This window comes from Takifugu flavidus, chromosome 8 (genome assembly GCF_003711565.1).
Source record: "Takifugu flavidus isolate HTHZ2018 chromosome 8, ASM371156v2, whole genome shotgun sequence".
NCBI lineage: Eukaryota > Metazoa > Chordata > Actinopteri > Tetraodontiformes > Tetraodontidae > Takifugu > Takifugu flavidus.
This window is the reverse complement of record NC_079527.1, coordinates 15,959,709-15,983,062: the sequence shown is the minus strand read 5'-3', so window position 1 is coordinate 15,983,062 and position 23,354 is coordinate 15,959,709. Positions and strand designations below refer to the sequence as shown.

The 23,354-nt window shown below is 51.6% G+C and overlaps 6 protein-coding genes and 1 non-coding gene across 16 annotated transcripts in view; 5 read left to right on the top strand and 2 right to left on the bottom strand.

The window, feature by feature from the left end:
* Nucleotides 1–1,462: 1,462 nt before the first annotated feature.
* rpl10 (ribosomal protein L10) lies at nucleotides 1,463–9,435 on the top strand. Of its 2 annotated transcripts, XM_057042038.1 has the most exons (6): nucleotides 6,571–6,729; nucleotides 7,348–7,406; nucleotides 7,650–7,757; nucleotides 8,686–8,824; nucleotides 8,916–9,078; nucleotides 9,231–9,435. In XM_057042038.1, exons 1-6 carry the CDS (start codon nucleotides 6,707–6,709, stop codon nucleotides 9,384–9,386), a joined length of 648 nt encoding a protein of 215 aa, XP_056898018.1. In that variant the 5' UTR covers nucleotides 6,571–6,706; the 3' UTR covers nucleotides 9,387–9,435. The 2 variants fall into 2 exon arrangements, with proteins under 2 accessions (XP_056898017.1, XP_056898018.1); XM_057042037.1 differs by lacking the exons at nucleotides 6,571–6,729; nucleotides 7,348–7,406; nucleotides 7,650–7,757; ... (1 more) ...; nucleotides 8,916–9,078; nucleotides 9,231–9,435 and adding exons at nucleotides 1,463–2,473; nucleotides 2,708–5,303.
* Nucleotides 7,442–7,574, top strand: LOC130530753 (small nucleolar RNA SNORA70). Its single transcript, XR_008951917.1, has one exon. It is a non-coding gene; the product is annotated as a small nucleolar RNA SNORA70 (small nucleolar RNA).
* Nucleotides 9,436–10,042: 607 nt separating the features above from the next.
* On the top strand, nucleotides 10,043–10,747 carry mrpl49 (mitochondrial ribosomal protein L49). Its single transcript, XM_057042041.1, has one exon. It carries the CDS (start codon nucleotides 10,071–10,073, stop codon nucleotides 10,578–10,580), a length of 510 nt encoding a protein of 169 aa, XP_056898021.1. The 5' UTR covers nucleotides 10,043–10,070; the 3' UTR covers nucleotides 10,581–10,747.
* On the bottom strand, nucleotides 10,707–14,367 carry haus7 (HAUS augmin-like complex, subunit 7). Of its 2 annotated transcripts, none has more exons than XM_057042039.1 (9): nucleotides 14,235–14,367; nucleotides 13,260–13,375; nucleotides 12,872–12,945; nucleotides 12,732–12,796; nucleotides 12,487–12,668; nucleotides 12,209–12,320; nucleotides 11,917–12,132; nucleotides 11,737–11,848; nucleotides 10,707–11,446 (listed from the first exon to the last, which is right to left on the bottom strand). In XM_057042039.1, the coding sequence occupies exons 1-9, from the start codon at nucleotides 14,298–14,300 to the stop codon at nucleotides 11,382–11,384; spliced, it is 1,008 nt and encodes a 335-aa protein (XP_056898019.1). In that variant the 5' UTR covers nucleotides 14,301–14,367; the 3' UTR covers nucleotides 10,707–11,381. The 2 variants fall into 2 exon arrangements, with proteins under 2 accessions (XP_056898019.1, XP_056898020.1); XM_057042040.1 differs by having other exon boundaries at nucleotides 10,707–11,448; nucleotides 11,688–11,848; nucleotides 14,235–14,346.
* A 228-nt stretch (nucleotides 14,368–14,595) lies between these two features.
* On the top strand, nucleotides 14,596–16,488 carry las1l (LAS1 like ribosome biogenesis factor). Its single transcript, XM_057041187.1, is given in 2 exon segments — nucleotides 14,596–16,162; nucleotides 16,165–16,488. Coding segments are annotated over 2 exon segments (1,665 nt in total). The 5' UTR covers nucleotides 14,596–14,748; the 3' UTR covers nucleotides 16,416–16,488.
* Nucleotides 16,489–18,547: 2,059 nt separating this feature from the next.
* crebzf (CREB/ATF bZIP transcription factor) lies at nucleotides 18,548–20,674 on the top strand. Of its 3 annotated transcripts, XR_008951757.1 has the most exons (4): nucleotides 18,548–18,727; nucleotides 19,237–20,004; nucleotides 20,114–20,186; nucleotides 20,429–20,674. XR_008951757.1 is itself a non-coding variant. In XM_057041126.1 (2 exons), the coding sequence occupies exon 2, from the start codon at nucleotides 19,259–19,261 to the stop codon at nucleotides 20,006–20,008; it is 750 nt and encodes a 249-aa protein (XP_056897106.1). In that variant the 5' UTR covers nucleotides 18,548–18,727; nucleotides 19,237–19,258; the 3' UTR covers nucleotides 20,009–20,674. The 3 variants fall into 3 exon arrangements, 1 of the variants encoding a protein (XP_056897106.1); XR_008951758.1 differs by having other exon boundaries at nucleotides 19,237–20,186; XM_057041126.1 differs by having other exon boundaries at nucleotides 19,237–20,674.
* Nucleotides 20,675–22,468: 1,794 nt separating this feature from the next.
* Nucleotides 22,469–23,354, bottom strand: part of LOC130530207 (rho guanine nucleotide exchange factor 10-like protein) — a 9,854-nt gene continuing 8,968 nt past the window's right edge. For 4 of the 6 annotated variants that reach the window (XM_057041191.1, XM_057041192.1, XM_057041193.1 and 1 more), the window contains 2 exons: nucleotides 22,825–23,338; nucleotides 22,469–22,673 (listed from right to left, as the gene is read on the bottom strand). In XM_057041191.1, the coding sequence (XP_056897171.1) occupies nucleotides 22,646–22,673; nucleotides 22,825–23,338 (542 nt within the window). In that variant the 3' untranslated portion in view covers nucleotides 22,469–22,645. Of the gene's footprint in view, nucleotides 23,339–23,354 lie in introns of all 6 variants that reach the window. The other 2 variants (XR_008951768.1, XM_057041194.1) reach the window with 2 other exon arrangements.

Here is a 23,354-nt window from a genome sequence, read left to right as displayed (position 1 = left end):
GGGAGAGAGAGCGGGAGCGAGAGAGGGAGAGGGAAGAGAGAGGGGGGAAGAGAGAGGGAGAGAGGAGGGAGAGAGAGGGGGGAGAGAGAAGAGAGAGGGAGGGAGAAGGAGAGGAGAGAGAGGGGGAGAGAGAGGGAAGAGAGAGGGAGGGAGAGGAGAGAGGGGGGAGAGAGGGGGGAGAGAGGGAGAGAGAGGGGGAGGGAGGAGAGGGGAGGGAGAGAGAGGGGGGAGAGGAGAGGGGAGGACAGGGAGGAGAGAGAGGGACGAGAGAAGGGAGAGAGAGGGGGGAGAGGAGGGGGAGGGAGAGGGAGGAGGGAGAGGAGAGAGGGGGAGGGAGGGGAGGGAGGAGGGAGAGAGAGGGAGAGAGAGAGGGAGAGGAGAGAGGGGGGAGAGGAGGAAAGGAGAGAGAAGAGAGAGGGAGAGAGAGGGGGGAGAGAGAGGGAGGGAGAGAGAGAGGGAGAGAGAGGGAGGAGAGGGAGAGAGAGGGGGAGAGAGAGGGAGGGAGAGGGAGGGAGGGAGAGAAGAGAGAGGGGGAGGGAGAGGGAGAGAAGGGAGGGGAGGGAGAGAGAGGGAGAGAGAGGGGGAGGGAGAGGGAGAGAGAGGGAGAGAGAGAGGGAGGAGAGAGAGGGAGGAGAGGAGAGAGAGGGAGAGAGAGGGGGGAGAGGAGAGGAGAGAGAGGGAGAGAGAAAGAGAGAGGGAGAGAGAGGGGGGAGAGAGAGAGGGAGGGAGAGAGAGAGGGAGAGAAAGAGGAGAGAGAGGGAGAGAGAGGGGAGAGAGGGGGGAGAGAGAGGGGGGTTTTTTGAAGTCATTTTAATTTAGGCCATTTTCAGAAGAACAATCCTTGATCGAGACAAAAACATCCAGTTGAGCATATACACGCTCACAAAATCAAGCTTAACATTTTCAAACACGGTGCTTATTTTAACAATTGGCTGGGACAGGTTCCTCCACAGAGGAGGACAGAGGGACAAAGTCTCTGGAGACGGGAGTGGGCGGGGCAGCTGCTCCCATGGCTGAGGAACAGCTGCCCCGCCCACCGAGGAACAGCTGCCCCGCCCACGAGGAACAGTTGCCCCGCCCACTGAGGGGCAGTTGTCCCACCCACTGAGTAGCAGTTGTCCCGCCCACTGAGTAGCAGTTGTCCCGCCAACCGAGGAACAGCTGCCCCGCCAACCGAGGAACAGCTGCCCCGCCCACCGAGGATCAGTTGCCCCGCCCACTGAGGGGCAGTTGTCCACCCACTGAGTAGCAGTTGTCCCGCCCACTGAGGGGCAGTTGTCCCACCCACTGAGTAGCAGTTGTCCCGCCCACTGAGTAGCAGTTGTCCTGCCAACCGAGGAACAGCTGCTGCCCCGCCCACCGAGGAACAGTTGCCCCGCCCACTGAGGGGCAGTTGCCCCGCCCACTGAGTAGCAGTTGTCCCGCCAACCGAGGAACAGCTGCCCCGCCAACCGAGGAGGAACAGCTGCCCCGCCCACTGAGGGGCAGTTGTCCCGCCCACCGAGGAGCAGCTGCCCCGCCCACCGAGGAACAGCTGCCCCGCCCACTGTCTTCTCCTGTCAGGCTTATTGCCCAGAGTGCTGTGGGTCCCCTGTAGAAAAGTTACTCTCAGTTTTGTTATGTTGATGAGGGTGAAAACTGAGGCCCTTTTGTGTCCTTCTGATCACCGTTAATGTTCAGAGTGTCCAACCTGATGTCCTTCAGGCTGCATGTCAACACCATGAACATGGACAGAGGGAACGTGTGTGGCCTAGTCAGCGCTCTCAAGACGAGACCGAACCTGTGGCGGTGCAGTTCCTGGTCAGTAAAAGAGGGCTGGCCGAAGCTCCCAGCCTTCATAAAGTACTTGGTGGACTCCTGAAAAAGCTGGAGGTTTAGAAAGTAGTCGTCCACCTGTGCAGACCTCATCCCCTTCGTGGTCCTGAGGAAAGACCTAATCTTGGAGAGAGAGTATCCACTCCACATCTCCACCTGTATGTTATCAGTATCAGCAGAGGTCTCCTGCATGTCCCCTGAACTGTTGCTCTCCTGTATGTCCAACAAAGAGCTTTGTGTACTTTGTGTGTCCTGTGAGCTGTGTGCGTGAGGTGAGTTGTGTATATCCTGTGTGCATTGTGGTGGGGAGGTTGTGTGTCATGATCTGACCGTGTCCTGTTTGTCCTGCAGGCTACGTGTGTCCACCGCCAGTTCGGACATTTGTTCTTGCACAGTTTCTTTGTATCTGCACTCTTCCTCTTGATTGACACATTGAGGCTGTTCTCCTCCACTAAAACGTCCTCCATGTCCAGGATGGTCTCAGCTGGCCAACGATCCTCCGCATTATTCGGGCAGGACCGGATCACATGACCCTCCTCCCCACAACCAAAACACTTCAGAGAATCGGTGGTGACCTAAACGGTGGAATCATCTCAGTAAACCCAGTGATCCCTGACCAGAGCCCAAACTGGAGCCGCTTCCCCTGTAGTGTCAAGTTGTTAAGAACATGATTGCGTCACACACATTTACGGTACCTTTACAGTAGACACATGTTTACACGTTTACATCACACACAGGCAGAGACACACACATTTACACCATCTTTACATTAGACACATGTTTACACGTTTACATCACACACAGGCAGAGACACACACATTTACACCATCTTTACATTAGACACATGTTTACACGTTACATCACACACAGGCAGAGACACACACATTTACAGTATCTTTACAGTAGACACATGTTTACACGTTTACATCACACACAGGCAGAGACACACACATTTACAGTATCTTTACATTAGACACATGTTTACACGTTTACATCACACACAGGCAGAGACACACACATTTACAGTATCTTTACAGTAGACACATGTTTACACATTTACATCACACACAGGCAGACACACATTTACAGTATCTTTACAGTAGACACATGTTTACACGTTTACATCACACACAGGCAGAGACACACATTTACAGTATCTTTACAGTAGACACATGTTTACACGTTTACATCACACACAGGCAGAGACACACCATCACCACCATTTACACCATCTTGAAATCACATAGTTTACATCACACATAAATGTGTCTCTAATGTAAACACACTGTAAACGTGTGTGTAATATAAACATGTTGTAAAAGAGTGTCTAATGTAAAGACGTAAACACTAACAACACATGTTTGTATTTTGATATGACACATATTTACAGTATCATTTCATTACACACATTTAAAGTATGTTGACATCACAAACATTGCAGACATCCTTTCTATTACAACAATGTTTGCCCACATACATTTCAGAAGTCCCACTGAACTTGGTCACCTGTGTAAGTAGTTGCTGGTTGGTCACCTGTGTCAATAGTTGCTGGTTGGTCACATGTGTGATTAGTTGCTGGTTGGTCACCTGTGTGATTAGTTGCTGGTTGGTCACCTGTGTGAATAGTTGCTGGTTGGTCACATGTGTAAGTAGTTGCTGGTTGGTCACCTGTGTCAATAGTTGCTGGTTGGTCACATGTGTGATTAGTTGCTGGTTGGTCACCTGTGTGATTAGTTGCTGGTTGGTCACATGTGTGAATAGTTGCTGGTTGGTCACATGTGTGAGTAGTTGCTGGTTGGTCACCTGTGTGAATAGTTGCTGGTTGGTCACCTGTGTGATTAGTTGCTGGTTGGTCACCTGTGTGAGTAGTTGCTGCTTGGTCACCTGTGTGAGTAGTTGCTGGTTGGTCACCTGTGTGATTAGTTGCTGCTTGGTCACCTGTGTGATTAGTTGCTGCTTGGTCACCTGTGTGAGTAGTTGCTGCTTGGTCACCCGTGTGATTAGTTGCTGCTTGGTCACCTGTGTGATTAGTTGCTGCTTGGTCACCTGTGTGAGTAGTTGCTGGTTGGTCACCTGTGTGAGTAGTTGCTGCTTGGTCACCTGTGTGAGTAGTTGCTGGTTGGTCACCTGTGTGAGTAGTTGCTGCTTGGTCACCTGTGTGAGTAGTTGCTGCTTGGTCACCTGTGTGATTAGTTGCTGCTTGGTCACCTGTGTGAGTAGTTGCTGGTTGGTCACCTGTGTGAGTAGTTGCTGCTTGGTCACCTGTGTGAGTAGTTGCTGCTTGGTCACCTGTGTGAGTAGTTGCTGGTTGGTCACCTGTGTGAGTAGTTGCTGGTTGGTCACCTGTGTGAGTAGTTGCTGCTTGGTCACCTGTGTGAGTAGTTGCTGGTTGGTCACCTGTGTGAGTAGTTGCTGCTTGGTCACCTGTGTGAGTAGTTGCTGCTTGGTCACCTGTGTGAGTAGTTGCTGCTTGGTCACCTGTGTGATTTGTGCCTCTGTCTTCGGGACTCGAGGCTTCTGTTGGTGGCAGCAGAACTCAGCAGCAGACAGGGAAACAGACCATTTTTGGTTCTGTTCCACAGCGCTGAGATTGTCTTTTAGAGATGAGACTCAGACAAAATAGAAGCAGCAGATGGTTGAGAGGCGTCAGAGGTGATATCTAACCTTCACATGTGGCTGCACAGACAGTATCTGCTGACCTTCCAGCAGGAGAAACGTCTTCATCGGAACTGGGAAAAATCACAGTATGAAATGAACATTTTTTTCTCTGATAATGAAAATCTGTCAGGGTTCAGTCACGTTAGGCAAACTCTAAGTCCACACCCCCTTTGAGGTCCAGATGATCCAGAAGATTGGTGTTTACATTTAAACATCTAATCATGAATGCTCATTATGTATTTGAGGCCTACTTACCATTTGAAAGCAGGCTAATATAGCTAATACAGACACTCGCAGCATGTGTTGCATAATAAGGCTGGGGTCAGGCCCAGACAGATTTGTTTTTTGTTTTTTGGTCCAATGTGGCTCTTTCAGCATTTTGGGTTGCCGACCCTGGTGTAGAGGAACAGAGACATCCCGAATAGTTATTCTGAAAGAATATCCCAGCATCGCTAGTGAATTTGTGTGAGTTGTTTGTCCTCCCATTTGTGATGACGGTGAGCATCAGTGTCCTAGAGAAAGTTGCCTTTACTCTCTTTACCTGGCAAATGAGGGTGAAAGTGTAAAATGAATGTGTGGGGCACTTTGCACAGCCTATTTTTTGTGTATTTGTGTTTATGTATGGATAATGATTTTTCTTAATCTGGCTGCTGCGGATGTGATTATTTTTTAAATAAAGAAAACCCACTTAATATATTCCCAGGTTTGTGAGGACACGACTTGAGTCTTGAATGTCAGTCTGAGGTGAGGAACCTTTCAGCCTTGGGACATGTTGAATGCTGAACTGCCCTCTGCAAATAAAGAGAATTTCCTTATTTTGAAGGAGTGAATATGGCTGCACAAGTGGCATCATTAGAATGGTTTCATCATGTTAGGCTGCCCTCCATGCTCATCACAACGCTCAGAGGCAGTTAGCTCATCAGCACCCTCTATGTCTGGATACTGAACGTCCTGGTGGGCTGACCCGGGCGCCACCACATCCTCCACACTTTACATCAACATTGGTTTCAATCAAGGCTGCATTCTTGCAACCGTCCGATCATGAATGGCTGCGTGGGCACATCAACATCATTTTCAAATTTGCTGAGGACACAACTGTCATCGCCTTATCATTGACGCTACCGAGGGGAGAGCAGACTGGACCAAATCGTTGGTAGAGGATTACAGGAAGCAAAAGGGTGGAGGAACAGCTGCATCACTACCTGGCTCTGCACTTAACAGGAAGTCTCATCAGAGGACGGTAAATGCTGCTTTGAACATCACCAGAGCAGAGCTGCCCCAGTGAAGGAGCTCAACATCCAGCACTGCAGGAGGACCAGTCAGGCTATAAGGACACTCGGCACTCCAGTTGCTACCATCTGGTCCAGGATACTGGAGTGTCACGCTCCACCCAGACTCAGAAATAGTTTGATTCCACAGGCTATTTTCTGACTATTGCACATTTTTATATATGGTAGATGTGTTTTTTAATCGTTTATCCCATTCTTTTGTATATAACCGTGTGGTTTGATCTCTCCTGAAGGAAAGTGGTTTGCACTGCTTCTATTTTGTAATATATTTATTTCCTGACTGCTACATCCCAGCTGCCAGCAAAACCCCTAAATGTGTTAGTTGAATCATAGATATACTCAGGCCCATGGGTTAGGGTTATCAGCACCTATCCTTTGCTCAGCGGGACCTTGGCAGCCCCCCTACCATCAGCACGCCTGCAAACTTTTTGTCCACTTTTGTCCAATAGCCCTTTACTTCTCAGCCCAGTCCCTCAAAAGACTGAGCTATCACCAACCCCATTGTCCACATTTTGAAATCATTCATTAAAATTCTTCTCATTTTTTTCCTTTATTTTGCTAACAGAAATGCAAATGAACACTGGCTGTCACACAATCTTCTTGCCAAAGATAATAAACTACTAAGGTGTCGTTTTGCTACGTTATCATAAAAATGAACTACATTTCCCGAAATAATGCTGAATGCTTCGTTTGCTATATTTTAAGTTTATATATTTCAACGACGTGGCGGGAACTTTTCGTGGCTTTTTACCCAGAGTACCTTTCGGCCTTATGACGCGCCGGAAGCGGATGCTTCTTCCTTTCCTCCATTAGGTGAGTTTGTGGCTGCTGCGTGTTGTTTGCTGCTCCTCTCAAAGTCGGCAAATTCAAAGTTCTTTTTGGAGTACGACTCTCAGTTTTAATGGACTAACGCGTGTGTGTGTTTTAATTTACAGGTTGCAACCATGGGCCGTCGACCAGCCCGCTGGTAAGTGGTCCGATTGAGTTCGTTTCAGGACGGAACGGTGCAGAAAATGGCAGCTCCGCCGGACCATGTGGACGCGGCGGCGCTGCCGCCAGGGCCGCTCTTAGATCCGCTCTAGTGTTCGACTCTGGAAGCTATTTCGTATCTCGCCCATTTGTAATACGAGAAGATTTCGTCATTTTATTTGAGAGATATTGGACCCGTTTCTGTTATCCCCCCCTTAAATAAGGTGCGATTGCTAACATTAGCTAGCTCGGAGCTAACGGTAGCTGCCATGTCAGACTTGAGGTTTTACGCAGAATACAAAAACATGAATCTTTAGTCTGAAGAAGTCACGTTGGAAGTGTGTTAATGCCACATGTGCACATTTGTGGTTCAGCTGTCAGTAATACAGTGTCAGGTGTTTAAGTCCGTAAGGTTTGAAAGCTGCTTTGTCGGTAGTTCGGCATTTTTCTAAACGATGACGTCTTCCCCCGCGATCAGACGCGTTCTAGAGGTGGAGATGATGCTTCAGTCCTGCACGTTCACCGGACCATTACAATGGGAGCCGTTTTAACTGTAGCGGCAGCTTTTCCTCACAAGAGCTGCAGATTCTAAAGATGACGGATGCTTTTTCCACAGTTACCGTTACTGCAAGAACAAGCCCTACCCCAAGTCTCGCTTCTGCAGGGGTGTTCCTGGTAAGCACACTCCACACCACCATGTCTGTCAAGTTGTGCAGCCTATTAAGCCGACTGGTTCTGCTGTGGTGCGGTTCTGGTGTGCAAAGGCTGCAGACAGTGACTCTCTGGTTGTGTATGTCCTCAGCTGGGAGGTGCTGAGATCATTAAGGGACCACTGAGACAAACACAGGTGGAGACTTGCTGGTGAAACACTGACAATTCTGCACAGCTTTTCAATCTCTGCCTCAATTTATTTTAAAGATCCTAAAATCAGGATCTTTGACTTGGGAAGGAAGAAGGCCAAGGTGGATGAGTTCCCCCTGTGTGGTCACATGGTCTCTGATGAGTATGAGCAGCTGTCTTCAGAAGGTGAGTCGCTGTGACCTTTGTTCCCTGGGGAGACGCAGGCAAGCGTGTTGGGGTGGCGACAAATCAGAATTAATCTGATGGAATCATTTATTCAGAAGTTACTGATCTTCATCCACAGACAGTGTAAATTCATCCATCAAAGGTTCTGATGTTGCTCCAGCTGCTCTTGTTCCCATGGAGGCCTGGAGCTGTTGGATATTTGAAGTTTTTTGTTTTATTTTCTGAGAAGTTGATGTTCCACTTAGCAAAAGGGTACATTTCCTGTCCCGAGGCTCCCGTGTGGGACGGCTGACCTCTTTTGCCCACCTTGGAACTGGTCTGGTGGAAACGCTGGCGAGTTCAGAGACTTCACGGTTCTCCTACTGGGGCTCCGTAGCAGAGAGGAATGTTGATGTTCCGAGCTCCATCCACACCGAGACACTCGCTGGAAACCATGTGGTGGAACAGTTATTGAGCCCTGGACATTGGGTTTAGAGAGGACGGAGCCAAGGCTTTAAAAGGATCCCGACACTTAAGACACTTAAGCACAATAATTAACGAGCTACAACAAACCCTGTTGGCGTCTCAGACCGGCGTTTCTTTTCTAGATGATGATGGCGTTTTGATGGGAAATGACCCCAAACGTGTAGTAAATACAGAGCGGTCGGACGCAGAATGCAGCGCTCAAACGAGGTTTCATAGGTGGCCTCTGACTTCAGAAAAACTAGAGATGACTTCTAAATTGTTAAACGTTTCCCCGGGGTCCAGATGTTACGTGTATTTTCTCAGTCACTCTGGTGAAACGTCTCTAAAAAACCAACAGAAGTCCAGTCGAATTCTCTTAAAACTAGATTAAATTTGAAATGTCACAAAATGAGGTATGTTGTCCTGCTGCGTCTGCTGTTGCCATAGCGATGGCGTGCCGGGTGAAACGTGTCTCTCTTGGCAGCTCTGGAGGCCGCTCGTATCTGTGCCAACAAGTATATGGTGAAGACCTGTGGCAAAGACGGCTTCCACATCCGCATGCGTCTGCACCCCTTCCACGTCATCCGCATCAACAAGATGTTGTCCTGCGCTGGAGCCGACAGGTGAGTCACCTGTGGATTCAGCCTCCGTCATCGGCCCGCGTTTGAGCCTCTCCTGTCTGTCACGCTGCTCACCTGAACTTCTGCACCTCAGGCTCCAGACTGGGATGCGTGGGGCTTTTGGGAAGCCTCAGGGCACCGTGGCACGTGTACACATCGGTCAGGTGATCATGTCCGTGCGCACCAAGGCCCAGAACAAGGAGCATGTGGTGGAGGCTCTGCGCAGAGCCAAGTTCAAGTTCCCCGGGCGTCAGAAGGTGAGTGAGAGGTCACCTGTACAGAGGAAGCTGGTTCTGGTGTGTGAAGGCTGCAGACCGTCACTGGTCCTGTGTCCTGAGCCCAGAGGCGGCCCCTGAAGTGCCCCTCGGGCTGAAACGTGATGGACTCACGTTGATTCCTTGTCGTGCAGATTCACATCTCTAAGAAGTACGGCTTCACAAAGTTCAACGCCTGCGACTTTGATGACATGATGGCCGAGAAGCGTCTGGTCCCAGATGGCTGTGGGGTCAAGTACATCCCCAACAAGGGTCCGCTGTCCCGCTGGAGGGCGCTCCACGCCAACTAGGGCTGCCGAAGGCTGCGAGCAGACTTGAATAAATCTGGATTTCATTATACACTCTTGTCATGGTCATTCATTTTTAAGTCAATAAAATCTTCTTTTACACTGTAATCACTAATGTGTAACAGATTTATGAAGATAAAATTTGGGACATATCAGCACACAAACTATTGACAGTGTTTTTTAGGACAAAGGCAAGAGATAAAAAATGTAAAGTTCGGATGAACTGGCAGAACCTGATCCTTCATGGGGCCGAGGGATGAGAAAAGGTTAAAACCTTTGAGTAGTAAAGTGAAGACGTTTGTAATAATCTGGGTTTGGGAGAAACGATGGTTTAAGGCCAACAACCTGGACTGAACAGCTGATGGAGAGATGCAATTTCTGGGAATGGAGCAAAGCTTTTCTGCTCTTCTGCCTGGGTTGGAGCTCATCACGGTGTCAGATGAAGAACGCTGAAACATGAAGTCATCGCATATGGAATAATCAGCCCTGGCGGTTAAGTGATAAATAGCGCCGAATCCTAAATGAGGAGATTAGGTTTCAAGTAAACCGGAATGTTTGTGGTGCAGTAAAGCAAATGAAAATACCTTTGCGTGAGGAGCTCGGAGCTCGGATGGGAAGTCGTTTTATCCAATTATAACAGGAAGTTCCGGACTATTTCCTTCCGGACATTTTATACTGCTGCACAACATGGCTGCCTGCCTACGACCCACGGTTCTCCGAAGGATGCTTCTCGGAGCTTGCAGCCTCCGCAGCTGCACCCTGGGGCGCCCCGCGGGGCTCCGGTTTGTCTGCCACTCCGCCCCGGAAGAGGTGAGAGAATCCACGGAGGAATACAGATACGTGGAGCGGCTCATCCCGCCGTCGCGGGTCCCCGCGCCCCCTGTGCACCCCGGAGCCGCGCCGTCCGGGTGGAGGCCCCCAGCGGGCTCGCCCCCGCCTTTGCCGTACATGATTCGCCGCTCTCGCATGCACAACATCCCCGTGTACGGCGACCTGACGCACGGAAACCGCAGTACGACGCTGGTCCGGAAGATCGAGGGGGACATCTGGGCCCTGGAGAGGGACGTGAAGCAGCATCTGGCGGAGGTGACCGGCAGAGATCATCCCACACAAGTGAACGAGGTCACCATGACGCTGAAGGTCAAAGGTCACTTCCAGGAGGAGCTGAAGGAGTGGCTGCTCAGCAAAGGTTTCTGAGGTGCTGGAGCTCTCAGACCAGCACCAGAACTGTGGTTCTGCCCAGACCAGACTGCTGCCTCAGCGGGCTGCAGGTCCATGTTGGCCGGAGAGAAACGGATCAGTTTTCCTGACTCAAAGAATTAATGTGATTAAAACATTCAGTTTATTAAACTTGAGGAGCTCAATTAACCGTGGCGTTTTATTTTTCTGCAACAGTCAAAAAGCCTCAGGAGACGCGTTTGTAGAACATGTGATCACTGTCCTCACGGACGAGACGGTGAGACGGGACGGTGAGACAGGACGGTGAGACAGGACGGTGAGACGGGACATGAAGACAGGACGGTGAGACAGGCTGTGAGACAGGACAGTAAGACAGGACAGTGAGACAGGACGTGAAGATAGGACGGTGAGACAGGACAGTAAGACAGGACGTGAGACAAGACGGTGAGACAGGACATGAGACAGGCTGAAACGCTTCTCTTGGGCTCCTCCTGGGCCAACGTCCTCGCTCTGCTTGGATCCAAAGGGGCTGATGCAGGAAGGTCATCGGGGGGGAAGCAGGAAGGTCATCGGGGGTGAAGCAGGAAGGTCATCGGGGGTGAAGCAGGAAGGTCATCGGGAGGGAAGCAGGAAGGTCATCGGGGGGGAAGCAGGAAGGTCATCGGGGGTGAAGCAGGAAGGTCATCGGGAGGGAAGCAGGAAGGTCATCGGGGGTGAAGCAGGAAGGTCATCGGGGGGGAAGCAGGAAGGTCATCGGGGCTGATGCAGGAAGGTCATCGGGGGTGAAGCAGGAAGGTCATCGGGGGTGAAGCAGGAAGGTCATCGGGGGTGAAGCAGGCCGGAGACGCCTCGGACTCTCCTGATGAGCTCCTCCAGACGCTCCACTAGGGACAAACGGGAAGAACAGTGGCTGTTTTTGACATCTGTCGTCTGGTGTTGAGGGAAAAATAAACCGAGACAGATTCTTCTCACTTTACTGAAGGGAAGCTCTCACCCTCGTTTAAAGAACAAGTTTATCAATCTTAAAGCTTATGAAGAAAACTCAAGACTACTTTTGACTAAAGATTTGACTTGTAAGAAAATCAAGTCTCCATTTTAAGCCAACTGCAGCTGTCCCTGCCTCCTCCAGTCCAGCGACTGCTCTGCCCGGCTACGCATCAGTAAAGGACCTTACAGAAGGTGAGCTTCTGTCCTCCGCTCGGGTAGCGCCGCTGCGTCTGCAGTGACCTCACTTCCTGCTTCATGGACACAAAGGCCTCGGGCACTTCCTTCAGCACCTCCAGTTCCTGAGGAACAGAACAGCAGCTCAAACACCAGGGCGGAGGTCTGCACTGAGAGGGCCGTGCTGTGGTACCGTGACCAAGGTCTCCAAGAGCCGGAGCGTCCTCTGGAAGACGTCGGGGTCAGTGCTGAAGCTGGGAGCGTCTCTGCAGCAGTAGGCTCTCAGGTCCGCCTCGTAAACACGGCTAAACGCTGCCATCAGCTGCCAGAGGTCACCTGCAGCTACCTGCAGAAGACTGGGGGAGAACACGGCCTGTCCGGCACCCGCGTCCTCCCTCAGGAAGTCACACTGCCGACAGAAGACAGAAGAGCTGAGCAGGCTGAGCTGAAGCCTGAGCGAGGCCTTCTCAGGACCGACACGGCACCTCTGACTGGAGCTGCTCCAGGGCAGAAGAGCTCAGCTGGAGGAGGCTGGAAACATCTGCAGCTTCTTCTCTGCTGGCTTTGCACGATGCTCTGGTGGCTGCTGGTAAAGTTCTGAGGGAAGCAGCAGAGAGAGAGAGAGGAGCTGTTGACAGCTGCCGTCCATGGACGTCACATTCAGCGTCACGGCTGAGCGGCAGCAGAGCAGCGAGTTCTCCAGGGTTCATCAACATCTCTGCCTCATGTTGGCGGAACACGGACACAAACGCTCTGGACACACCTGGTGTGTGAAGGCCAGGGCTCCAGCGCAGGTGTGAGCAGCTGAGACACGTGCTCGGAGGTGCACAGCTCGTGCAGCAGCATCTCTGTGTCTGTTCTGGCCCCCGACGAGCGTTTGGAGCCTGGAAGCAAAGTCAGCAGCTGCTGCAGGAAGTGGAGCTGCTGGTGGACACTTGCTCTGCCCTGGAGAGAAGGTTCACCATGAGGAAACTGACTCCATCCATCATCCATCATCCATGATTCTACCTCTCTGAGCAGGTCCTGATCAGCTGCTCTGCACAACATCAACTCCTGTCCAAGAAGAGCCACTTCTGTTTGTACAGACACAGAAAATGAAACCACAGCAAAACATTCTTTGTATGAAATGAAGGAGGCAGCAAAGTTACCTTTCCACAAAACCTCCTGATCTCTGGACCTCAGCGTGGCCTTTGTGATGCAGCTGCAGAAGTTTGGGTCGACACTGAGACAAAGATAGAAGAAATGAAAAAATAGTTTGACACTCTTTGGAAAAGTGTGATTTTATGTTCGGTGCTGTGATTGTGTATTTAAATGACTGGAGTGTGTCAATACTGAAACCAGCTTTTTGGGTTTTATCTCTTCATCAAAATTAGCCTTGTTAAATCATCTCATATCAATGTGTGTATCTGGACAGGAAATGGAACAGTATTCGAACAAGGAAGCAAAATGTTTTACCCCAACTAAAGGGGCGGGAGGGAGAAAAGAAATGAGAAAAGGGCTATTTTGAGAAGCACAAGTTCAAAATCTTGCATCTACCGACAGCAGATCCAGGCGAGGATGTCGGAGCGATGCTGAGATGGAGCACAGAGAAGCTGCAGGATGCTGCCGGGGTCCTGCAGCTTCACATCCTCCACCAGAGGGCACGAAACAGCCTGCAGAACAGACATTTCATGGAGCCACAGACGGAAGAACAGACATTTCATGGAGCCACAGACGGAAGAACAGACATTTCATGAAGCCACTGACGGAAGAACAGACATTTCATGAAGCCACTGACGGAAGAACAGACATTTCATGAAGCCACTGACGGAAGAACAGACATTTCATGAAGCCACTGACGGAAGAACAGACATTTCATGAAGCCACTGACGGAAGAACAGACATTTCATGAAGCCACTGACAATTAGCGAGAAAACCGTCATTTCCCTACGGGGATGAATGAAAGTACATCTTAATTTCTAAGGGCTGTTCATAAACACATGTCGACAGAACTTCCCATTTTAACCCTTTAAAGCCGTTTGCATCATATTTGATACGCGAGATTCTGAGACGTCTCTTTTTTCTAAACCCAAATCAAGTGTGGCCCCTAACCCAGACCCAGACCCAGACCACTGTCCTCTCCAGAACCAACTCCAACACCCCGTAAAAGAGGCTGCAGTGTGCCTCTTGTGCTAAAAAGTGCTATGCAAAAAAACCAAAGAGAAAAATGTTGTTGTTCATGTTCTATATTGTCAAAATGTTATGGGCAAACTTTGTTTTTGTGTCTAAAGTTAACATAGTCGTGAGCTAAAAGTTGCCGAAATCGCCTAATGTATCATATTTGATACAAAAAAAATGTCATAAACAAAATAAAAAAAAAATTCTGGCTATTTTTTGATGTGTCAGGCTTTATAGGGTTAACGTTATAATCTTTATTGGCATCTTTTATATGAAAACAAATACATATTCTGACTCGAGTTTTGATTAATTAAATGAATTTATCCAGGAATGAGTTAATTGTACTTCTTTTACCTGCAGTGAAGTAAAAACATCTCGGGCAAGTTCTTCTTCTGTTGAAGCGCGCGCCATTTTGCGCATGTTCTTCTTCTCTTGCCGGTGATCCGCGGGGTCGGCGGTGTGTTGCTGCCCCCTGCGGTTCGCTGCCTCTACTACAGTCAAGAGGAAAAACAAGACTGGGTATCGTTATAAATATTAGATTCGAATCGTTGGGTGTGTGTGACGTAAAGAAATGTACAGTTACTTGTATTTTAGTTCATTCGTTAGAAATTTGTATTCAAGTACAACTGTATTGAATGCATAGAGGAATTATCGTAAATAGAAAATTCTATAAACTAACAGTAGGGGGCGACGGCGCACGAGCTGGTTGTAATTTGTTAGAGAAGGAAGAAGAAGAAGGGGAGGAGGAAGAAGAGGATAAAAGAAACTCGCGAGTCGAGAGTTGATGTAATGAAATCAGATAGTCCACATTAAACGGTACCTTTTTGATCTTTAGCTTTTTTCTCAGAGATCCGTGTTGTCGTTCAACATGAAGAAGAAGGGTTCGGAGAAGAAGCGCCATGTGGTGGCCTGGATCAACAAAGCGGAGTGGGACCAGGTCATGGACCAGCTGTACTCGAAGGATCCCTCGCTGCAGAAGTTCGCCCTGAGCCGGGTCTCAGCCTGGAAGGCCAGGTACGCCAGCAGCACTCCTGTCGCCGTGGACTGCACCGCGGACCTGGTCCGGTGCCAGGTCCTGGACCGGGCCGGGGCCCTGAACGGTGACGATCTGGTCTTGATGTACGGCGCGGCCCTGGTCCGGTTCGTGAACTTGATTACAGAACGGCAGCAGGGGAAGGTCGCACGACCGCTGCGACGACTGGCTGGAAACCTGAACATCCCGGAGTGGGTCGTGAACCTCCGGCACGATTTCACCCACCGCAAGATGCCCACGCTGAAATGGTGCCGCAAGGGATGCAAGGTGGTTCTGGAGTGGCTGCAGCAGGAGTACTGGTCCAGGCAGCTCGGTGGGGGAACGAGTGAAAATTGGGATTTAAAGGATGAGGAGGAGGATGAAGAGGAGATGAAGATGAGGGAAGATGAGCTTGCTGCCAAGAAGAGGGAGATGCAGGCCTACCAGAAGGCCCGCGGCCTGCTTGTTTCTTATGAGAAGACTCAGTTTGAAAGTTTAGGCGCAGGCCCAGAAGGGGGTCCGTTTGCAGACCTGAACTGGCTGTTGGCTGAGATCAAGCAGTTCTCCCTGGAGGCCAGTGGGCTCCTCATCGACGTGATGCTAGAAGATGGATTTCTGGTTCCTACGGCCCAACAGTTGCAAACGTTAGGCTGTGGTTCTGGTTCTGGTGACGGTCCCTGTCCTGTTGAACCCAAGCTCCCTCAGATCTTCCTGCACTTTTGGCTGAGTCTCCTGAAGATGCTCAACGCTCCGTCTTTCATCCACCTCCTGCTGGAGAAGCTCTTCGCGGAGCTGAAGCTGCTGACTGCAGAGCCCAACCACCACAGGAGCTTCTACGTCTCCGCCTGGATCTCCCAGCTCATCTCGTGCAACGCCAAGAACGTCGCGCAGCACTTTGAGACCAAGGTGCAGCGGAAGGCTCGGCTGAAGGGCCGCATCTTTGTGAACCGGATCCAGATGAGGTGGCAGCAGCTGGTGGCGCTGTGCCTGGAGGCGGCCTGCGCCAGCACGCCGCACCTGCTGCGGCTGATCCTGGACGACATGGAGCACCCTCTGCCCCTGGAGACGCGGCAGAAGCTGCTGCAGCTCTGCTCCATCTACACCCAGGTGGACCGGCCCGGCCCGGCGGCTCCGGCCCAGCAGGTCTACACGCTGGAGAGTCTGCGTGAGAAGATGCAGCGCTCGCGGTGGCGAGCGGCGGTGGCGAGGAGAGACCCCGTCTCCCGGGAGAGCGCAGGAGCCCCCGGCGACGAGGCGGATCGCCTGCTCGGTCCCCGTGGCAGCTGTGCACCGACGACGTTGCGTGGAAGAACTTCCCTCTGGGCGAAGTCCCCAGACAGTCGAGCGAGCCGTCCTCGCTCATGGTGGAGAGCTTCTCCAGCATGACTGTGTTTGACCAGCTGGTGGAGGTGGAGGGCGCCGCCCGGAGCGCCGCCCCGCAGCCACCGGCCAGAACCACCCAGGCTCTGCTCTGGACCAGCGGCGACGTCGTCAGGCTGAAATGTGGCCTGAGGCTCTTCTGAATCCAGTTGGTTGGATGAGCTTTGATGTGTAAAGAAAACTTCATTTCTCTAATAAATGATCTCACCCCGATAATTGAATCTGTCAACAAACGTCTTCACAGGAAAGTGACGCTCTAAAGTCTCCGAAGCCCCGAAGCTGTTTAACTAATGCAAAAGTTTCATCTTTTCCTTTTAAAATGCTTTCAAATCCCGAAGGAACCTGTTGAGCTCGTGTTTGATGGTTTTAGTTTCAGAAGCTTTATTGTGCGTCACATCGCGACAGGTCAAAGGTCAAATAAAACCAGCAGACATCGAAGACGCTTGGCGCTGCTTCAAGTTTCCATCTGTTTCTCTTTAGAACTTTGTGGCATTTTAACGTTTTGATCTCGCTCACTTGGGGCTGAAACATGAGCTGAGTCATCAGTAATCGGCCGTCGCTGGAGCTCCGCCTCCACTCGGGTTCCCAAACCGGAGCAAATCCTTGACCCCCCTCGGAAAACTGGACGGAATATTTCCAGGAAGGAAGGAGATGATTAATCACCTGAGACAGGGTTAGGGAGCAGGTCAGCCAATTTTAATGGTTTGGTTTCAAGAATAGCAACGTTTATTCCTTTATTCCGGCACTCCGCCTGGATTCCGGCCGCTAGGCCTGGAACGGCCGGAGGCCGCCCATGCTTCGGGAGTTTTTTCCGGCCTTCCGGGAGGCCTTCACCCGGCCGGGAGGCCGGCCGCCGGAGGCCGGCACGCCGGCGGGAGGCGGGCACGCCGGCCGGAGGCCGGCCCGGCGGGAGGCCGGCACGCCCGCCGGGAGGCCGGCCCGGCTTAGGCCGGCACGCCTTCCGGGAGGCCGGACCTCCGGGAGGCCGGCACGCCGGGAGGCCGGCCCGCCGGGAGGCCGGGACTCCTTCCGGGAGGCCCGCCCGCCGGGAGGCCGGCACGCCGGGAGGCGGCACGCCGGAGGCCTTCCGGCCGGGATTCCGGGAGCCGGCCCGCCGGGAGGCCGGCCGCCGGCAGGGGGCCGGCGGCCGGGATTCCTTCCGGCCGGGGCCGGGAGGACGGCACGCCGGGAGGCCGGCCCGCTTAGGGCGAGGCGGCCGGGAGGCCGGTAGGCCTTCACGCCTTTATTCTTCCCTCCGGGATTCCTTCCCTCCTTTAGTCCTTCCGGCTTTAGTCCTTTATTCCTTCCGACTTTAGGCTTTATTCCTTCACTCTTTTATTCCTTCCCTCCTTTATTCCTTCCTAAGGTAGCCTTTATTCCTCCTTCACTCCTTTATTCCTTCCCTCCTTTATTCCTTCACTCCTTATTCCTTCTTTTATCCTTCACTCCTTCCTTTATTCCTTCACTCCTTTATTCTTCCCTCCTTTATTCCTTCCCTCCTTCAGCCTGCTGCTCTGTGTGATTATCACATTTCTGACTGATCTTCATTCATCCATGTTTTGATTGATTGATTGATTGATCCATGTTTCTGATATAGCGATTGATGTGAATGGTGGTTTTTAAATTGACTTAAATATTCCTAAACGTTGATGAAGTTTGCGTACAGGCTTAAATGGATTATTGATCATTTGCTGTAAAGCCTGGTTAGCATCATTTTCTTCATTGAACAGAAAATAAATAAATTTATACCCTCAACAGTAAAAAGTCAAAAATGTATTGGTTATTCAAAAACAATCTTTAAATGATGTTTTATTTAATATTCAATTTACTGAAAATAACCGAAATAAAATTAACCAGTCACCTGCCTCTGATATTTCAATCTTTCTTTCTTAATATTATCAACTGTTAGCCAGCATTCTTAATTTATTATTGTATTTTTATGATTCTGAGTTTTCTTTCTAGGATTATATATAATTGACCTCTGATGTTAAAGCCTCCAGATCACATTAACTATTGTCTGCTGGGCGTCGTGTTACTGACTGAAGAAGAATGTTCAGATATTAGATATTTATCTTACATATTTATATTTATCTCACATTTATGGTTCAGAAACATGATCGTTAGAAGGCGTGAACGGTGGGCAACATGTCCTCCACTGTCCCAGGTCCACAGACTCAGAGGATGTTGTATTTAGGGCGATTTTCCGAGGTACCGGGGCCTCGTGGTCAGATTTAGGCGCGAGGGTCCTCCAGTCAGGAGAGGTGGCGGTACTGCACCCGCGAGCGGTTGGTGACGCCACAGAAACAGGAGAAGAAGAAATTGATCTTGGCGACGCCATCACGTGACGGTGCAATTGTTAGTAATTGTGAACTTTAAGTTCTTAACTTTGAGATCACAGCTTTAAGATCACATCCAGCTGTTGATCTGCATCGTGTTCTCTTTTCCTTTACAAACGGTAAGTTAAATAGTTACGTTCTTCCGAAAGCTGCCTTCCGCCTAAAGCCTCGTGGCGTCGGTTGTCTTAGCTTGGTCAGTAGCGGGAGAAAACTGTTCAGATCAACGGACAGGAGTCATAAATGACATGAATAGGAATCTAAAAATGGATTGATTCATATAGTGAAGAGACTTTCAGTGAGATCTCTGCGTCTCTTTCAAACGGGCTAACCGGCGCTAGCTGCTAATAGACGTCAGGGTTAGCATGCTAATATGTGTCCGGCTGCTTTTTATAGTTGTCAAACTCGTGAATCAGTTCTGAAATATTAATATCTCCTCATCAGTCCGTGCATGTCCGACGTGGCCATTATCATGCTTTCTAATCTTTTCTGCTTACGTGGTATACGTTTAGATCCTCTAATTTGACATTCTGTAAACTGATGCTATAAAAAATTGTTAATAGTTATTTTAATGAATTCTGCTGTCACAAGCCAATAGTAGAAATGTTGCACCTGTTCTCCATGTGTGCAGGTGACCTGCAGCCCAGAGCACAATGATCACCCGAAGAAGAGGCCGCAGGATGAGCAGCGGCGAGGAGCCGTCGCTGAGGGTCGAGACGGTCGCCACCTCCGAGAGCGCCACAGACGCTTCACAGACCCTGACGGCCATCACAGCTGGGATGGACTTCGCTGAGTTGTTTGAATTTGAAGACGTGGACTGGTCTGAGAGAGATGCCGCTGTTTTTGACATGGCTTTAGACGGTCTCGGTGCCGCTGGCGTCATGGATGGAGACTCTGGGATGGACGTGTCTGTCGGGGCCCCTGATGGGAGGTTCTGGCCTGACCTTCAGATGGAACACGGGAGAAATCCAGCCGGTCGTGTGAGCAACAAAAACGCAATCGCTGCCAGATTGAACCGCTTGAAAAAGAAAGAATACATCAACAACCTGGAGAAGAAGGTGAGCGTCCTGTCGGCAGAAAACGGCACGCTCAAACAGGAGAACTGTCAGCTGACCACCAGGGTGGAGGAGCTGGAGGGGGAAACCAGGTACCTGAGGGCGGTTCTGGCCAATCAGAGTGTGCTGGCACAGCTGCTGTCTCGACTGAGCGGCATGAAATTATCTTCCTCGCTTTTCCAGAACGCCAACCCCAACGATCACGACTACGCTTTGCCCAGGAAGCGGGTGAAGGTGAAGGAGAAGGAGACCTCCGGGGGGGTGTGTCTGCACGTGGACCAGAACCACGTGTCAGTGGAGTTCTGCAGAGAGTGTGCAGAGAGTGCAAGCACATCACTGAGAGTGTAGGCTCAAGCCGTGACGGGCTGGGGGGCCCAGGACTGAGGGTGGGGGGGTGCTGAAGGTTTGTGTGGTGGACATGAGCAACACGTGACTGCTAAACCTTGTTGACAGTTTCTTCTAGGTGTTGGTTGATCCAGCTCTGGGATGGGTGGCTGTGTGACCCCTGTACCTGCTGGGCTCCATGGTAAGGACCAGAGCACGCAGCTTCAGCAGACACCTGTTCATTTACTGCTTCTCTGATTGTGTTGCGTTGTGTTGGCTTCTTTTGTTTGAGGAACAATAAAATGTTGTAGATGTTGATGGTGAAGGTCCACAAAGAGAAGCATCAGAGAAGCAAATGTTCTGGAGAACTTCTCTTTGTGAACCAGCACCGTTGGAAGGAGGAACGTCTTCATTTAGCACATCCTATTTTTCTTTATGCTAAAGTGGAATCTGCTGATGGAAGCTGGCGCGGTGGGACAGCGGCTGCCAGCTCGGCCGCTCTGTTTAGTGAAGGTAGTACTGGTATCCAACGGTATCCTCTTCTACCCTCTACTGCACCACACGGGGCTGGACACTGCTGGACCAGCCGCACGGGCTGGCCCGCAAATCTGTGCTTTAGTTTTCATATGTATGTGGCAAAGGAATCATTTTGGCTGAATAAATGAGATTTCCTTAGTGTTTGAGCTGAAATATCGGCTGTTTTGTTCTGTACGTGTGATATTAATGCATCTCTCTTTCTCTTTCTGAACAGCAAGATCTCTGCCCATAAACCTCTTTCTGTTGGGGGACGGCTGCCGAAACCCCGAGCGTAATTAGAGCCAGCGTCAGAAACGGCCGCTTCAGCGCCACAGCTGGTGAAGCCCAGGCGTTAGCGTTAGCGGAGGGGGCCCCGAGGGAGGGAGGGGGCCCCGAGGGAGGGAGGGAGGGAGGGAGGGGGCAGGACCAGAGAAATGTGTTCCACTGCTTTCTGTTGGGGGGGGGGTCCAGGAAGCTGTCAAGACGCTGTGTTTTTCTTGCGTCCCTGGTCAGCCATAGTCTGCACATTGGCCACGCCCACACTGTATTTCTGTCCAATCACAGCAATTCGCAGGTACCAGGTGAGGAGGAAGTTGTGCCTGGAGGGTGGCGTACAAGCTTCAGGAACACAACAACCTGGTTCCTCTTCCTGAGGCTGAGAACACATTTCTCTGGACCCTGGCGTGTGCGTGCGTGTGTGCGTGCGTGCGTGTGCACGTGAGCCGGAGATGATCCGAGTACCCTCCTGTCCATGAGAAAAACCCGTCTGACCCTTCCTCCTCCTCCAGGGCCGCCTGCCTTCAATCTTTCAGCACAGAACCGGAGGTAACCGTTGACTCGCGGTTGCGAGGATTTCCACGCTAACCATCGGTAACCATCACACCTTTGCGCGAGTAAATTACCGGCTACTGTCCGCGGCGTCTAAAAGAGGGCGGAGTCACTCGGTGCACAGTGGTGAAGGGGAAGACCCCCCGGAGAGCAGCGACTGACAGGTGAGTTTAGGTGTTGCTGGGAGCGCGAGTTCCCGTCGCCATACCTGCGGATTCCTCCTGGCCACGCCCACCTAATCTGGTAGGAGAACTAATCTGGTAGTTCCAGAACTACAGAACCGGATGTTGACCAACAGCCTTTAAAGAAAGAACACGATGTCGCCTGTGTCCAACGGTGGAAGGGAAGTGGTTTGCTAGAACGTGCTAGTTCAGACGGAACGTTCTAGCCCCGATCATGGCGTTCCACCTGGGAAGCGTTCTGCCAGAGGCCTCAACGTAATCTGAGAACGTTGAGCGAACACCTGAGAAGAGGCTGAACGGTGATGGACAGCTGACCTCCGACCCCGCTGACCCACCCAACCCGACTCTACCGGCAGCTTATTTTCATATAATGTACAGCTATGCTCCTCCCCCTCCCCTCCTATCCTCTCCCCTCCTCCCCTCCTCTCCTCTCCTCCCCTCTCCCCTCCTCCTCCCCTCTCTCCCTCCTCCCCTCCTCTTCTATCCTCTTCCCTCCTCCCCTCCTCTTCTCTCCTCTCCCCTCCCCTCTCCTCTCTCCTCCCCTCCTCTCCTCTCCTCCCCCTCTCTCCCTCCTCCCCTCCTCTTCTCTCCTCTCCCCTCCCCTCTCCTCTCTCCTCCCCTCCTCTCCTCTCCTCCCCTCTCCCCTCTCCTCCCCCTACATGAGCCTGGTCCTGCTCCAGGTTTCTTCCTGTTACAGGGGAGTTTTTCCCGCCCCTGTTCCTTGTTGGGGGTCAGGCCCTGGGGTTCTGGAGAGGGTCTAGAGACAGTTTGGACAGTACCAGACGCTGTATGAATAAAGATTGGTTGGTGGATAAACGGATGCAGACCGAGGAGCTGAAGAAATGATCTAACTCGGTGTTTCTGTGTTTCCCTTTGCTGGTCCTGGACTTTGGTCAGGTGACTTTGGTCAGGTGACCGTTAGTGTTTAACTGTGCTTCCTGTCAGTCGTGACGATGCATTCGAGCCATCTGAGTTTAATGAGCAGCACAAAGAGCAAGTTGAGAACAACATCCCATCATTTCAGTCCCCAGTTCAGCTTTTTGGTTCAGACGTTGAACTTGTGCAGTCGGTCCTCAGGAAAGGTGGGCTCACCTGGGCAGGTGCAGGGCAGGTGGGCTCACCTGGGCAGGTGGGCTCACCGGGGCAGGTGCAGGGCAGGTGGGCTCACCGGGGCAGGTGCAGGGCAGGTGGGCTCACCGGGGCAGGTGCAGGGCAGGTGGGCTCACCGGGGCAGGTGCAGGGCAGGTGGGCTCACCGGGGCAGGTGCAGGGCAGGTGGGCTCACCGGGGCAGGTGGGCTCACCCGGCCTGTTACTGACTGGCCGTTAAAGGCAGCTGCCACACCAGCAGCGTGTTCTCCATCTTCTCCGGGTCTCCTGCAGAGGAGCCTCCTAACCTGCGGTGTCCTCGTCCTCCGGAGAAGACGGCTGTGGAGACGACGCTGCTGCGCCTCGCCTCCCCCTCGCTCCCCCACTCCGCCGCTCGGCCCCTCACCCACACGTCGGGGTCTTCGCTCACCGCGTAGATGGAGCCGTCCTCCGGGCCGTGCTCTGGAGGTTCTGTGTGGAGCTTTGGGCCGTCTGGTTCGGCCTGAGAACTCAGCAGCTTCCCTGGCAGCTGACAGGTGGAGCGAAGGCGGTACTGCAGCAGGAAGCCTGGGGGCTCCTCCGCCTGGGGGGCAGCACCTCTCTGGCCTTGATGGCCCTGATTATCTTCATCCTTCATGTTGGTGGAGTCTTGTCTGAGCAGGTCAGAGGTCAGCAGGTAGTGGGCTGCCACCAGGAAGTCCACTGGACCACAGTGAGCGGTCAGCGATGTGATCCCTTTACCTGAAGGGTGGACAGG